At 50.0% G+C, this 16182-nt stretch overlaps 1 protein-coding gene and 1 long non-coding RNA gene across 6 annotated transcripts in view; one reads left to right on the forward strand and one right to left on the reverse strand.

Moving 5' to 3' along the window:
- The window catches only part of LOC309606849, a 29128-nt gene extending 17669 nt beyond the window's left edge, over positions 1 to 11459 (reverse strand). The window contains exons 1-3 of one of the 4 annotated variants that reach the window (XR_014232078.1): positions 10657 to 11459; positions 5401 to 5726; positions 4000 to 4874 (exon numbers count right to left, since the gene is read on the reverse strand). This is a non-coding gene — a long non-coding RNA (uncharacterized lncRNA). Of the gene's footprint in view, positions 1 to 3999; positions 5727 to 9184; positions 9337 to 10656 lie in introns of those variants that run through there. The other 3 variants (XR_014232080.1, XR_014232077.1, XR_014232079.1) reach the window with 3 other exon arrangements.
- PRRT3 (proline rich transmembrane protein 3) lies at positions 5735 to 15659 on the forward strand. 2 transcript variants are annotated; one of them, XM_082344364.1, is made up of 4 exons: positions 5735 to 8889; positions 11476 to 12550; positions 12762 to 12917; positions 13526 to 15659. In XM_082344364.1, the coding sequence occupies exons 2-4, from the start codon at positions 11533 to 11535 to the stop codon at positions 15283 to 15285; spliced, it is 2934 nt and encodes a 977-aa protein (XP_082200490.1). In that variant the 5' UTR covers positions 5735 to 8889; positions 11476 to 11532; the 3' UTR covers positions 15286 to 15659. The 2 variants fall into 2 exon arrangements, with proteins under 2 accessions (XP_082200490.1, XP_082200491.1); XM_082344365.1 differs by lacking the exon at positions 5735 to 8889 and adding an exon at positions 8897 to 9058.
- Positions 15660 to 16182: the final 523 nt, after the last annotated feature.

A 16182-nucleotide genomic window follows, 5' to 3' on the forward strand; every position in this document is an offset into this window, starting at 1 on the left:
AAGGAGTGTGATGGGCATGGGTGTATGTGTGAGACACGGGGGATTACTAACTGTGTGAGGAATACTGCAGTTGCAAGTGATAAAAACAGAACTCAATCTGGCTTAAGCAATTTTTTTTAAAGGAATGTAAGTTGGTCCAGTAACTAAAATGTTCAATGGTCAGTGTCTTCACTGTAACCAGGGCCTCACTGATATCATCAAGACTTGGTTGCTTTCTCAGGTCTGCCTTTTTCTACTATCAGGTAGTTTGTCTTCTCATGGAGACACCAGCTTAGTAACCCCAGTGAAAAGCACCCCTTAAAATTCCAGTAAAAGTCAGGCTACTTGATTTGGGTCATGTACACATTCCAGGAAATGCTTAGCCCTACCTAAACTATAAGGAATGAAAATGGGATAAGGATGATTCCCTAAAGGAAAATAGGGGTGTTGCTGCCAGAAGAAGGTGGCATGGGTACCAGGAAAGAAAAAACAATCATGTTTTACCCTTTAATTACCTGGAATGTTCCCCAAAGGAGGAACTGCCCTATCCTAGTAGGCCATGAAGTCTGCAAATATTTACTGGATTTCTGCAACATGCCCAGTGCCATGCTAGATATTTTCAGATCTTCCTGTTCACTAAACAAGACATTCATTGACCATCTGCCCAAAACTGTGCACACGAGCAAGCCACACTCCAGACCTTAAGAGCTCAGAAAACTGTGTCACATGTCGTGACAGGGATAATCCGAGGGAGGCTGTGGGAATGTCCTGCAAGTCATCCAACCTGGGAGGCCAGGGAAGGCTTCCCAGCAAAGTATCATCTCAAGATGTGAAGGATTACAAGGAATTAGATACAGAGCCAGGGGAAGATATAAGGGAAGATTATCCCAGGCAGACGGAACAGTGTATGCAAGGTCCCAAGAGCTGAGGTGGTGGTGTTTCCACGAAACCGAAACAAGACTTGGGTGACCCTGAAGTGTAGAGAATAAAAAGATGTAATGAGCGCTGGGTTACTTTAAATGAATAGTAAGGCATTTGAATTATATCTCAATAAAGCTGCATTTAAAAAAAAAAAAAAAGACGTGATGAAGCAAAGGCAAGACCAGGTGGCAGAGAGCCTGTAAGTCACCCCTCAGACACGAACTTGATCTTGATGTGGCTTCAGGAGCCTTTGGGAGGAACTGATGGGAAAGGATTTGCTACTGGGCAGGGAAAGGAATGGATGGGGTAGAAGTGGAGAGTGAGACGGTAGTGAGGTCAGAGTGGGGTGGAATTGAGGCCATTTAGATGATTAGCTCCTCCTTTCTTGCTCTGATTCAGTGTGTGGCTTTGCATAAGACACTTCCCCTCTCTGGGCCTCAGTCTCCCCATCTGCCAAAAGGAGATCTGCAGCCACTTTGGAAAACAGTCTGGCAGTTCCTCAAAAGCTTAAACAAAGTTTCCATATGATCCACTCCTAGACAGATATCCCAAGAGAAATGAGAACGTATGTCCACACAAAAACTTGTACATCGTGGCTCACAGCAGCATAATTCACAATAGCCAAAAAGTGGAAACAACCCAAATGTCCATCAACTGATGAATAGATATATAAAATATGGTATATCCATACAATGGAATATTATTCAGTAATGAAAATAATGAAGTTCTGATACAACCTATGATGCGATGAAGTGTGGAACTAAATGAAGAAGACAATCACAAAAGATCACATATACAATCCTATTTTTTATGAAATGTCCAGAATGGGCAAATCCAGAGGGTCAAAAGATAGATTAGTGGTTGGCAGGGCTGGCGAGGAGGAAAATGGGGAGTGATTGCTAATGGGTACAGGTTTCTTTTGGGGGTAATGAAAATGTTCTGGTGGGAATGTAAATTGGTATAACCACTCTGGAGAACAGTATGGAGGTTCCTTAAAAACTAAAAATAGAGTCACCATATGATCCTGCAATCACACTCCTGCGTATATACCCGGAAAAAACTATAATTCACAAAAAATACATGTACCCCAATGTTCACTGCAGCACCATTTACAATAGCCAAGACATGGAAGCAACCTAAATGTCCATCGACAGATGAATGGATAAAAAAGATGTGTTATATATATACAATGGAATATTACTCAGCCATGAAAAAAGAATGAAATAATGCCACTTGCAGCAACATGGATGGACCTAGAGATTATCATACAGTACTAAGTGAAGTAAGCCAGATAAGAGAAAGACAAATATATGCTATTACTTATATGTGGAATCTAAAAAAAAAAAAGGTACAGGGACTTCTCTGGTGGTCCAGTGGTTAAGATTCTGTGCTCCCAATGGAGGGCGCATGGGTTCTATCCCTGGTCAGGAAACTAAGATCCCGCAGGCTGCATGGCACGGCAATCGATCAATAAGTTTTTTAAAAGGTACAAATGAACTTATTCACAAAACACAAATAGACCTACAGACATAGAAAACAAGCTTATGGTTACCAAAGGGGAAAGGGGTGGGGGATAAATTAGGAGTTTGGGATTAACGTATACACACTACTATATACAAAACAGATAACCAACAAGGACCTACTGTACAGAACAGGGAACTATACTCAATACTTTATAATAACCTGTAAGGGAAAAGAATCTGAAAAAGAATATATGTGTGTGTGTGTATATATATATATCTGAATCACTGTGCTGTACACCTGAAACTAACACAACATGGTAAATCAATTATACTTCAATAATAAAAAATATAATAAAAAAGAAAATGTTCTAAAATTGTGGTGATAGGGACTTCCCTGGTGGCGCAGTGGTTAAGAATCCGCCTGCCAATGCAGGGGACATGGCTTCAAGCCCTGGTCTGGGAAGATCCCACATGCCGCGGAGCAACTAAGACCAGGTGCCACAACTACTGAGCCTGCGTTTTAGAGCCCGTGCGCCACAACTACTGAGCCTGTGCTCTAGAGCCTGTGAGCCACAACTGCTGAGCCTGCGTGCCACAACTAATGAAGCCCACGCATCTAGAGCCTGTGCTCTGCAACAAAGAGAAGCCACCGCAATGAGAGGCCCTCTCACCGCCACAAAGAGTAGCCCCCGCTTGCCACAACTAGAGAAAACCCACGCGCAGCAACGCAGATCCAACACAGCCAAAAATAAATAAATAAATAAATAAATAAATTTATTTTAAAAATGAAATAAATAAAAAATAAAATTGTGATGATAGCTGCACAACTTTGTGAATATAATAAAACCCACTGAATAGTACACCTTAAATAGGTGAATTTTATGTTATGTGAATTACATCACTGTTAAGCAGGAGAGGGGGATCATAAGCCCTTGGCAGCTGACATCAAGATCTCTCATGGTCATGGCTACGAGAGGCTCTTGTAGACTACCCAGGCTGCAGAAGGAGGGCATCGAGGAGAGATCTGCGACTGCTGGGTGCAGAGGGGTGTCAGGGGTCTGCCAGCATGTCCCTGAGCCTCTCCTGTGCTTTAACCCCCCACCCTGCCACCCCTCCTGCTGACCCTGCTCTCACCCTGGTCCCACCTCCCCATCTCCCGGGCTCTGGGGCAGCCTGGGAAGGTCAGTGGGCTTCAGAAACCTGAGTTCTGTATCCCTGCCCCTCCAAAGTGGGCTAGTACCCAATACATAAAATGTTTTATTTCTGCAGCCAGCTCACAAAATGCACAGCCAACTCTGTGCAATCTTTTCCTTTCTTCCATTTCTTTGTGAATTTCTTTTTTTTTTTTTTTAATTAATTTATTTATTTATTTATGGCTGTGTTGGGTCTTCGTTTCTGTGCGAGGGCTTTCTCTAGTTGTGGCAAGCGGGGGCCACTCTTCATTGCGGTGCGCGGGCCTTTCACTATCGCAGCCTCTCTTGTTGCGGAGCACAGGCTCCAGACACGCAGGCTCAGTAATTGTGGCTCACGGGCCCAGTTGCTCCGCGGCATGTGGGATCTTCCCAGACCAGGGCTCGAACCCCTGTCCCCTGCATTGGCAGGCAGACTCTCAACCACTGCGCCACCAGGGAAGCCCGTGAATTTCTTTTTCATTTAAAAGTTTTTATTATGGAAAATTCCAACCATACACAAGAGTAGAGAGGATAGTATAAGGACGTACCCATCTCCCTCCACTGATAATGAATAATTCTCAACGTTTTGCCAGTATTTCATGTATCTTCCAAACCCGCTTTTTTGCCTGGAGTGTTTTAAAAGTAAATCTTAGATACGATATCATTTCACACATAAACATTTTAGTAAGTAGCTCTAACAGATAAGGAATTTTTAAAACATGACCCACTATGCCATTATTCACCTAGTCCAAACAGGTTTATTCTTTAGTCTATGCTAAGGACCAATCAATGTTCAGACTACCCCCAGTTATCTTAAAACGCCTCTGTGCAGTTGGTTTGTTTGGATAAGGATCCCAACAAGGCCCACACGTGGCATTTGACTGCTATGTCTCTTAAGTCTCTTTTATAACATTTTCCCCTCCCCCTGCTTTTTTTCAAGCTGTTTATTTGTTGAAGAAACCACGTATTTTTTATAGAAGTCTGTGAGTCTTTTTGAAAGTATTCTTATCTGGATGGGAAGCCAAATCTTTAGATTATTTTTCGCTTCAAGGAAAGATTAAGGGGAATTAATGATAGATAGATGAATTAGTGATAGATGCGTAGAAAATTAAGCAAGTAAAAAACCAAGCAACACTTACCCCAGGAAAAACAGAACATCTAGCAAAGGAATTATAATCACAGTACACTCTTGACTCAGCCTGAATAATTTGTTTCGTGCTTCTCGTATTGTAAATGCAGACTTATGATATAAACAAAAGCGGCGCAGAAAAATGTGGAAGGCAATATGAGAGCTAAATCTTCACGTTCCTTTGTAGTAGTCAATAGGTAGAATCTAAAACTGAAAAAAAAAAATTAACATTAGCAGTATAAATCTGACCCTTAGAAAACACATATAAAAACCAGAAGGAATAATCAGAAATACCAGAAAGAGTTGAAGGGAATTGGGAGTGAGAGGGAATGAAATAAGGAACAGTTGATTTTAAAGTGTGTACCGGATTATCAGACTTATTAACAACAAAAAAAAAATGTCTTTTTAAAAGACTGGGTTCGTTTAGTTGGTATCCATGGAGGCTAAAATCTGAGAAGGAATGAGTTAAGACTCATTCAAGGAACCCTTGAGGCTTAATTTGGCCAGTTGAGTGAAAGAGTATAATTGTTCCTGCCCTCAGAGATAGAACAGCGGGCAGAACGCAAAGAATGTCCTCCAGGCGGCAGCATCTCGCCCACGCCCCACCGCACCCGCCACCCCACCACCCCCGTGCTGCCTTTTGTTTCTCTGCTCCTGCCCGCCAGAGCTACCAGCAAGAACAGAAATGCCAGCCAATGGTCCTATCTAAGCAGGAGACTTCATTGCTGTCACTCACCTTTGCCTTTTCCTTCTCTCTCCCTTTCCTTGGGAGCTTCCAAGGTACTCTAGGGTAGGAGCTCCCAACAACTCCCAACGCTGGTGGTCTGCTGTCCTTTCAACAGAGATCCCAGTTGGAGGCCTATTTTCAGACTCAAACTCCTAGCACAGTTGGAGCCACCTGGAAGGCCTGGGATTTTCATCTCCCCTTCTATCTCCGAGATGCCTCCAGAGGGGCAGGATGGTGTCATCACTCTTAAGATCACTGGCTCTTATGGTTTGGCTTCTTATTTGCTGTGTGTCCTTGGACAAATTACTTCACCTCTCTGAGCTTGGACTTGCTGGCTGTAAAATAGAGAGCATAATAATATATAGGGTTGCTGTCAGGAATTAAAAAGAATAATGCATGTACGATGTGCAGCACAGCTCCTGGCAGACTAAGCACTTGGTAAACAGAGCTACTGACCATCCCCCATAAGCTTGGAATCATCCCCTGCCCATTCTTGCTGTCCCAGAGTCTCCAGGATGATGCTAGGAGCGCCTGTGAGAGACAGGATATTCCCCACCTACACCTGGCACCCCATGCTCCCCACTTACATTCACCTCCACCCCCAGTCAGTCTCCTCTTTCCATTGGATCAGCTTTCATCTTGGCCTCTGGCCAAAGGGATCATAATATCCCTTGCCTTTGTGTGTGATCTCAAAAGCCCTACCAATCCACGGTTTGGAAACACAATGGGATTGGGGCTCCTGGCTCCAAAGAGTCATCCAGGGAGCAGCCAAATGATCCTGCGTGGATTGGGGGGCTGGGCACTGCCAAGGCAGTGAGACTCTGCAGGGGCATGAATGGGTGGTCCACGCACACACACACTGCCCTCCTCGGGGGAAACTGAGGAAGGGAACCAAGCCAGCTCCAAGCCTGCTGAGGGAATCTCGACATCTCTAAGGAGACTCATTAGAGAGTTCACAGGAGGCACTGAGAAGAGGGACCTGGACCCCGCAGCTTCTGTAGTGGGCCCCTGGAACTGTCCTCCCACCAAGACTGCCCACAGGGGAAAAGACAGAGGTTCCTCAAAGGAAATTAGGATACTGTCAGGAAGAGAGATCTTGGACAATGCCAAAAAATGCCAATTATCTATTACATATAGAATCAGGATCTAGATAACTTCCCACAAGATCAGAACAACTGGCTAGATCTAACAAGATAAAATAAACAACAAATAAATGTAGCATCCTACAGTGAGGGTCAAGAGACCAAATGCACACAACGAGATGAGGAAGACCTAGTCAATATTGGGCAATAAAGTGATGTGGCTGCCAGAAACATTACTTTAGGGTGAGGTCATATTAATAGAGGAGTAGACTCTAGGAAAGGGGAGGTGAAAGTTCAGCTGTATTCTCAACTGGGTTCAGTTCCAAGAGTTATACTTTAAAGAGGACATCGTTGACCTGGTAAAAAGGAAACAGAGGAGAGATGTCACAATGGTGAAATCCCAGAACCCTGTCCTTCGAGGAAAGACTAAAAGAACTGGGAGCATTTGGCCTGGAAGGAGAAAATTCTAGAGAAATGAGAGATGACTTTACAATCCTGAAGGGGTTCCCACAAGAAAAACAGTAAAGCTGGTCAGATGATATGGTGAAATGGGAAAAGCCTGAACCCTCTCCCAGAGTCAGAGAAGCTGGATTCAGGCTCCACCGTTTATCAGCTACTAGGGACTGAACACCCTTCAAACTGCAACATGTCAGACACATCTAATGGCTGGGCATTGCTCTTCTGTGAGAGACGCAGGTAGGAAAACACTGGGAGGGAGATTTCAGCTCAAACCTAGGAAGGATCTTCTTTCTTTCTTTTTAAAATGGTATTTATCATTCTTATCTCTGATCACAAAAGAAATACATGATTGTATTAAACATTGGTAAACAGAAAAGCAAAATTAGATAAAAATCGCATCACCCACTATTTACCTTCTAATATTTAGGGATAGGATAGATGATTGATTGACTGACAGATATTAACAAAAATGGGATCACACAAATACTTATCTGAGAGAATTTAGAGTATCAGCATATAATGATGTATATATGAGCATGTAAGGATGCTTACTGCAGTATTGTTTCTAGGAGAAAAAAAAAAAGCTGTCAACCACCTGATTACTTATCAGTAGGGGAATACTGGGAATGTCTGCGAAACAAACGGTACATCCACATCATACAAAACTGTGCAGCTAATTGAAAGAAAGGGTGGAGCTAGTATGTATTGCCTTCAAAATGTTTCCAACATATATCTGCTTAAGGCAAAACAAACTTATAGAATAATAGGCATAGTATGATCCCATTTTTGTAGAAATGCATGCACATATATATTTTATACGATGCAAAGAAAACAGAATGGTGTTAACAATGGGTATATCTGGGGGGCAGAGTTGGAGAGACCAAGGATAAGACAGTTCATGTGTTCTTTGAACATTTCTATGTTGCTTGAATTGGGACAATCAGCACATATTACTTTTATAATTCAAATGACTGAAATTTAAATAAATAAATAACAATCTACTCTGGACATGTCTCCATGCCATTAAGGACTCTACACCATATTTAATGACCACATGTATTCCTTGTGTGGATTCCTCTTAATGTGTTGAACCTAATGGTGGAAATTTAGTACATCAGGAGCTGTCCAAAGAGGGACCTGGAGCATTTTGACAGACAGACCTGAAAATGTGCAGACCCACTGACCTAACCATGCCTCAGGGAGGAAGTTATCTGATAGGTACGCTAGTGCATGTGCACAAAGATGTCTATGCAAGAATGTCCCTGCCTCATTATTCCTGCTAGCAAAAGGCTAGAAACAATCGACATGTCCAACCTCAGGAACCAGATAAATAAAAATGACAGGCTGATCATACGCTGCAGTTCTCAACACTGAATACAAGAAATGAGATGGATCTGCAGAAATGTACATGGAAAATGTGCCAGGTTATATTGCAAAGTGAAGGGGAAAAAGGCAAGTTACAGAACGACATGTACAGTATGATCTCTTTTCTATTTAAGAAGTATATATGGCTGTGCCTTGAAAAAGCTGAAGGATACACATCAAGCTGTAGGTAGGATTTACCTGTAGGTCTGTATGTAGTATGTATGTAGCCCTATAAGGATATAGGTCTAGAGACATTAAGGAAGTGAGCTTCCCGTCCCAGGAGGTATGCAAACAGAGATTGGCTGCCCCGTTTTCGGGGATGCTGCGGAAGTGATTTCTACACCCCTCGAAGGTGACCTCAGTTCCCTTCTTAGCCCTGAGAATCTCTCAGAGAGGGGAGGTCAGGACTGGGAGAAGAATCCATCCCTAAGGGGAAAGGGTTAAGCAAGGATGGCGTTCCTGTGGGCGGGCTCCGCCATCGGCAGCGCCGGGCTCTGTTAGCCAAGTCTGAGCATCTCGGAGGATGCGGCGCGGCAAGCGGCTTCAGGGACGTGCGCAAGGTGAACGCGGGGGCTGCCAGCTCGGCGCCCAGGTGAGGAGCTGGACTAGGGAGGGGGCGATGGCGGGGCCCAGGCAGGGAGCGTGGCCTGTAGCCCCCCTCTCAGGTGCGAGCGGCAGGGCCTGCACCAGCGTGCACCCCCCACCCAGGACACTGCGGGAAGGCGCGGAGCCAGGGGAGAGGAGATGGAGGAAAAGGAGAGGTAACCCGAGATGGACCAGCTCCTGGAGGCTGCCCTGCGGCGGCCCTCGCCCTGCCCCCAGGCTGGCCTCTTCCCAGTCCCTGAGGGAGCGAGAACACCCCCCCACACACACACACAAAAAAAAACCTCTTCAGCAGCAGGAAACCAGGACTGTGCAGCCCCCTCCTCATCCGGAGGTGACTACATCTCTTGGATTGCGGGTGGTGAGCAGATGGTAGATGCTTATCACTGAAGGCCCAACTCTGCTGTCTCCTCCTCTGCAAAGCTTTTCGGACCCCCTGTGTAAAATGAGCCAATGCGGGTTTCACAGCCCCTAGTATGGCCATTTGCAGCCTGTGTGACCTTGGGCGACTTGCTCAACCTCTCTGAACCTTGCTTTCTTCCCCTATGAAATGGGTATACTCACACCAGCTTGTTTTGGGAGGGGTGGATAAAATCGAGGACACGCAGCTAAGCTTAGCACAGGAGCCTAAGTGGGCAAGAGCTCAACACAGAAGTACTATTATTAACTAGTGCCTGTGTTAGGGCCCTTCCAGTCCTTCCCCCTCAGCTCACCACCACTCCCCACACTGGAACTGAGGCTTCTCTTTGGGTCCCCAGCACCTAGCCTGGGCCAGGAGCAGAGCATGAGCTCGGTGAATGTTTGAGAAATGAACTAATGAGGCAGATTGGGGAATGGGTTTAAGGGGTCTTTGATTCCCCCTAAAATTACCCACAAGCTTTGGTGGACCTGGACACTTCCCTGGGGAGAGCGCCTGGAGTTTTCTTCGGCTTCTCAAGGTGTCTGTGAGCCACCAAGGATCTTTGAGCACAACTGTTCCCCAGAGAGGAAGGGAACAGGGCCTTTGCCCCTAAACACACCCGGGCACTGGCTCTCACAGCCCCTGGCTCCCTCTCCTGGTCCCCCTCTCCTGGCCGTGGGGTCCCGTCTTGCCTCCCGGCTCCATTAGGGACTCTCAGGAAGCGGCACCATAAAGGAATATCCACCTGGGCCAGGCATATGCAGTGGCTGGAGACAAGAAATAAAAGACGCAGACACAGCCCTTGAGAAGCCCCAGGAGGGTGGGGGAGATAGGAGATTATTATACTATGTGACTGGTGTGACAGGAAGGGGTGGAGGGAGTGTCAGGGAAAAGAAATACTCAAGCTGAAACAAGCCACCATCATATCCTACCTGGATTTCTGCACTGGCCTCTCTCCGCCTTTTAAGACACTTCTCAGATCTCATGACTCCCATGCTTAACATCTCCATTGGCTTCCTGGGACACTTAGAATAAAATGCAGGTGCCTTTTCGTGGCTTTTGAGAAAGCCCCACCTTCCTGATTTCATCTCCCTCTGCTCCTTTCTCCCGCATCTGCTGTGCTCCTCATTCCTGCTGAAGGGCCTTTGCACTTTCTGTTCCCTCCTCCAGATGCTTTTTCTGGATATCATCAAATGGCTGACTCCTTCTTCCCATGCAGCATTTAGCTTAAATGTCACCTGAGTGGCCTTTCTAGCACTCCTGTGTAAAGTAGCCCCCCCTCCTTCTATCTCTTAACCCTGTTTTATGTTCTCCATAGCTCACCTTATTTAAAATTATTCATTGTCTGTCTCTTACCTAGAATACCAGCTCCGTGAGGCCAGGCATCTTGTCAATCTTCTTCACTGTTTTATCCCCAAGGTTTGGCACATAGTATGTCCTCCAATTATTTGTTGACATAGTTAAGGGGGCTGGTGGGAAAGAAAGCTTTCTGGACAAAAGGAAAAGTAAAAGGGCTCTAATGCTTATTAAGCTCCAATTATGGGCCTGGTCCATCCTGTGTTTTGTTATGTCTTATAAGAGCCCCTTTGAGTTAGGTACTATTATTATACCCATTTTACTGATGGGAAAACCATGATGCAGAGGGGAAAAGTAACTCACCCAGGAAATGGTGAAACTGGGATTGAAACCCAGGTCCCTCCTCAAAGGCACGGGCGTAAAGGCACGGGCGTAGTATTTCTCTCCCTCTCCACCTCTCTGATATTTGACCTGGGCCCTCAAGAATAGGATTAAAAAAAAAAAAAAAAAAGAATAGGATTTCAGCAAGTGAAGGAGAAGGGAGAGGGCATTCCAGCCTGAGGGAAGAGCAGGAGCAAAGGCATGGGGCGTCAGGCAGTTCCGTGGGTGTTGAGGGATAGGTGAGCATCCTGGTGTGGCCTTGGAAGGCCAGGAGAGGAGCTTATATTCTCTCCTGAGGGCGATGGGGAGCCATTGAAGGTTTTGAATTAGGGCAAGTGGCATGACCAGAGATGCAGTTTTAAAAGGTCACTCTGGGCAGCATGAAGAGGTTGAAGAGGAAGGGGCGGGTAGAGGAGGATTCTTCCTTTCTTTCCCACCAGCCTCTTTGGGGCAGCCATGGGAGACCCATCTTATGCCATCCCCCTCTCCTTTTTTTAGGCTCATCCCGTGAAGACTGGAAGCTGAGGGCTCCAGGCCCAGGCATCAGAGCGAACCATGGCTCCCAGCCCCTGGGGCTGTGTGTATGGCCGCCTGCTGCTGTTGCTGCTGCTGTCCCTGGGGGCTGGCTCTGCCCTGGGCCGGGGCCTTCCCAGGCCACTTGAGGACTTGGAACCACACTTGATCCCAGGAGCCCACCCCAAGGGCCCTGTTGGCACAGAGGCCCAGGCCTTTGACTTCTTCTGGGAGAAGCCCAGAGACGAGAGCCCCTGGAACTCCAATGTCCCCCAGGTCCCTGCTGAGGAGATGCCTGAGAGGCCCACGGACTCCCTTGGCCCAGCCCTGCATGGACCTAAAGCAGCCCATGGGGCGCAGAGAGAAGGACTCCCAGTAACTGATGACCTCCAGGTGGCTCGAGGGCCAGTTTTTCAGGGCTGGACAGGACCTCCTGAATCACAGGAGTCTGTGGAGCAAGAAGCACCAGCCCCCTATCCAGTGGGCACCCCCCATCTCACTTTCATCCCCACAACTCCCAGACTCCAACTCGGGCTAGCCACGGTTCCTCCCATCCCAGGGCAGCCTGGAAGCCAAGTGGGACAGCGACCACCTAGAGATGAGGGTCTTGTGGCCAAAGCCAAGATCGGGGTCTCAGAGACATCCCCCTGGGACCACAAGGGCCCTCCCCACACTCTTGCACCACACCCAGGCACTATCATGAGGCCAGGGCTGAAAGAACAGGGTGGGAGTGAGGAGGACTTCCAGGAGGCAGCTCAAGGCCCCCTCTTCACCCAGCAGGATCCAGCAGCTCCTGATGCTGGCTCAGTATCACCAGCTGAGGCGGCATCCTCTCAGGAGCCTGGGTCCCAGCCAGACCTGGCATTGGCCAGAAGCCTTCCTCCTGCTGAGGAGCTGCCCATGGAGCTCCCCAAGAAGGCTGGAGGTGGGGAGACCTGGGAAGTCAGTATTCCAAGTCCCTCACCCAAACAGACTGACCTCCCTGATGTTAGGGGCTCATCAGGACCCCAGCCCTCAGGTCCCCCAGCCTCAGAGACTCCTAATGGGCAGCCCAAGCCAGGTGGGTATCAAAGTGAGGGTGCTGAGCAGGGCTGGGACGGGCAGTGTTCCAGGGCAGCTGGATGCCCCAGTTTCTGTGTGACCTCTGGTCCCTCTGGGTCCTGCTTTCCTCATTCTGGCAAATGAGGGTGATTGTGCCTCCCTCCTGGGGGATTAGATTTTGGGGAACGCTGGAGGGTCAGGCAAAGCAATGACTGCTTTTGTTATTTCAGAGATAGCAGCAATGAATGGAGCAGACCCCATCTCCCCCCAGCGTGTGAGAGGAGCAGTGGAGGCCCCAGGTACCCCCAAGTCCCTCATCCCTGGCCCTTCGGACCCTGGCCCAACTACAAACGGAACAGAGAGCCCTGTGGGAGCCCTGCAGCCAGGTGAGGGCATGGCTCGGGGGTTGGGGAGATCGGGTACTCTAATACCTAAGAACTTGTGTGAGGTATATAAGCGAGGGGTGGGGAGTGAATGGGGACAAACACCTCCTTAAAGGAAATGGCCAACAACTTCAAACAACTTAGGATAATAAACTACTACTCACTGGGTACTCTGGGAGAAGTCATTTGCACTCTGAGGGCTAGAAAATTCTTAAATATAAATTCTTAAGTATACATGGGTATATTTAGTGCAGTGATTCTCCAAGTCCCACAGTTCACCAGAGGAGCTTTTAAAAAATTTCAGTGCCCAGGCCCCAGCACAAGGAATTCTGACTGAGTTGATCTCCAGGTGATTCTAATATGCAGTCCCCGTTGAGAGCAGGTGGCATGTTAATAAAAATGATAGGCCACATCCATTTAACACTTATTGGGTGTTGGGGACTGTGCTAAACATTTAATCCTCACCACAACCCAGTGAAGAGGGGTGCTATTACCATCCCCATTTTACAGATGTGCTTAGAAAAGTTAAGTAACTTGCTCACTACACCGGAGGATGATGGAAAATCAAAAGTACTTTTCAGAGGGCTATTTTAATATTGTTATTGTTGCAGATGAAGCCGAGGAGTGGCCGGGGCGTCCCCAAAGCCACCCCCCAGCGCCCCCTGTCCAGGCCCCCTCGACGTCACGCCGGGGCCTCATTCGGGTCACCACGCAGCGTGCCCTGGGCCAGCCACCCCCTCCGGAGCCCTCCGCCAGCTCCGCGGCATCAGTCCCAGCCTCCAGCCCCCCGGCCAACGCCACCTCACCTCCCCTGCGCTGGGGTCCCCTGCGGCGGGTGCTGAGCTTTTCCTGGGAGCTGCACGTCTACGGGGTCGGGGTGCTCTTCCTGCTGCCTGCGTTGTTGGCACTGGCCTCGCTGGCAGCCGCCCCTGCGGGGCCCCGGTTGGCACTGGTGGCGGCGGTGCTGGTGCTGGTGGCGTCGGGGCTGCGGTCCGCCTACATGCTCACCGACCCCTATGGCTCGCAGGCACGACTGGGTTTACGCGCCGGCCTGGTGCTCTACAATCTGCCCTTTCCCTTGCTACTCACCGCGCTGGCGGCCCTGACCCTGCTCGGCCTGGGCGCGGGTCTGCCACAGCAGCTGCAGAACCCGCTCCTCCTGGGAGCGCTGGCGTTGGCGCACGGCTTGGGGTTGCTCGCCACAGACCTGCTGTCGGCGAGGCCTGCGCTCAACCTCCTGGCTCAGGGCTTATCGTGCGCCTGGGGCGCGTCCGTGGCTCTGGGCACGCTCTGCCTGTGCCGTCGCCGCCTGCTGGAAGGGCCGAGGGGCTGGGATGCCAGCCCGGGCCCCAGGCTGCTGGCCGTGGCGGGCGCGCTGGGGCTGCTGGCCAGTGGCTTGCAGCTGGCGGCCGCGCTCTGGCTGTACCCGGGCCCCGGCCGGGTGGGCCACTTCTCGTGGGCCTGGTGGGGCGTCCACTTCTGGCTGCGCCTGCTGGAGCTGACGTGGGCGCTCACCCTGGCGCTGGCCGCTCTGGCCGCCGCGAGGCCCAGGCCGCCCACAGAGCACGCCTGCTGGGCTAAGCTGCTGCGCCTGGCGTGCCCTACGCCCTCCGGCAAGAGCGAGGTGCCCGAGAGGCCCAACAACTGCTACGCGGGGCCCAGCAGCGTCGGCGCAGGTACCCTGGACATTAGCAAGAGCCTCATGCGCAACCCGGCGGAGGGTGGGCCTCCAGCCACGCCCAGTTCAGGCGCCTGGGGTTCGGCTGCGTCGCTGGGCCGCGGTCCCCTGGGTGGCCCGGGACCGTCCCGCAGCAGCATGGGGCCGGCGCCATCGATGAGCGAGCTAGACCTGCGGCCGCCATCACCCATCAACCTGAGCCGCAGCATCGACGCCGCGCTCTTCCGAGAGCACTTGGTGCGAGACAGCATCTTCCGGCGCTGCGGCCTCCGTGGCCTGGCCTCCCCGCCGCCCGGGGGCGCGCTGCGGCCGCGCCGGGGCAGCCATCCCGACGCCGAGCTGGATGGCGCAGGTTCTTCGCTCCTCCGCGGCCGCAGCCGGTCGCTCAGCGACGTGCGCGTGCGCGGCCCGGTCCCACCACATGTAGTGGACGAGCCTGTCGGGGCGGCTTCCGGCAGCTCCGTGGACAGCTTCTCACGGGGCTCGCTCAAGATCAGCTGGAACCCCTGGCGCCACGGGCTGTCGTCGATGGACAGTCTGCCCCTGGATGAGCTGCCCAGCACGGTGCAGCTACTGTCTGCCCCAGCTCCTGCCCCGGGTCCCGCCCGGCCCGGGGAGCCCCAGAATGGGATCCAGCCTCGCTGCAAGCCCGGGGACTCCCGCAGCGCCTCCAGTGACACCATCGAGCTCTGAGGGGGTCCAGAAACTCAGGACCAGGGCCCCGCCCTCGATGGCCCTACCGCGGCATGACCTTCTGGGATGCTGAGCATTTGAAAAACATTCCGGGAGTATTCCTGGGCCCCAACTGATTGCAGCCTCCGGAGACAGCCGGACACGAACCCACCCCCACCCCCAGATTTTTGTTTTTTAAAATATCTCTATTTTTTAGCGGGTATTTTGCACAGAGGCCGTGACTTATGCAGAATACAGGGTGGACATGCACGTATTTGGGAATGGGGAACAGGGTCCAGATGCCCTAACATCCCATCCACCCTCCAGTGTGAAGATGAGGCTCGACTGTCCAGACTGTCCTCTTTGTGCCAAAGAAATAAACCCTTAGGACTTGGCTCAAGCCTCCCTCCGGCCATGCCAGGATCCTGTTTAGAGGAGATGCCCACCCCCAGTGATTCTAAGTCCTGTGTTTATTGCGGAGGGGAGGACTTCCAAAGGAAAGGGCCCTGAACCCTTGGAGGCTTTAGAAATAATGGCTATCAATATTTCATGGAACATCTATCTGCTGTACACTGTCTTCAGCTTTTCACATCCATCACCTTAATTCTCACAGTAAGCCTGAGTGGGAAGCGTTATCATGCCCATTTTATAGATGAGAAGAGTGAAGTTCAGAGATGAAAGTCATTTGTCAGGGTCCTTTGGCAAGTGATAGCTGGTACTGAACTGAGAAAGTTCCACTCCTAAGCCTGGTTCCTCCATCTCCCTTCTCTTAACACTACTTCAGGGCCAACCCTCTCCTTTGTCCTCCTGCTGCTCCTGCATCAGGATGGCCCTCAGTTTCCCAGGGTTTTAGGAAACTTCCCCAAGGGTGGAGGGGCTCTCAGTAGCTTAGGCCAACCCATGGTGGGTGGGGGCAGG

The sequence above is a fragment of the Balaenoptera borealis genome (assembly GCF_965194805.1).
Source record: "Balaenoptera borealis genome assembly, chromosome: 12".
NCBI lineage: Eukaryota > Metazoa > Chordata > Mammalia > Artiodactyla > Balaenopteridae > Balaenoptera > Balaenoptera borealis.

Coding starts and splice junctions, on each gene's coding strand:
- PRRT3 (XM_082344364.1), top strand. CDS start 11,533: ATGGCTCCCAGCCCCTGGGGCTGTGTGTATGGCCGCCTGCTGCTGTTG. Junction 12,551..12,761: donor TAATGGGCAGCCCAAGCCAG/GTGGGTATCAAA, acceptor TTGTTATTTCAG/AGATAGCAGCAATGAATGGA. Junction 12,918..13,525: donor TGTGGGAGCCCTGCAGCCAG/GTGAGGGCATGG, acceptor TTATTGTTGCAG/ATGAAGCCGAGGAGTGGCCG.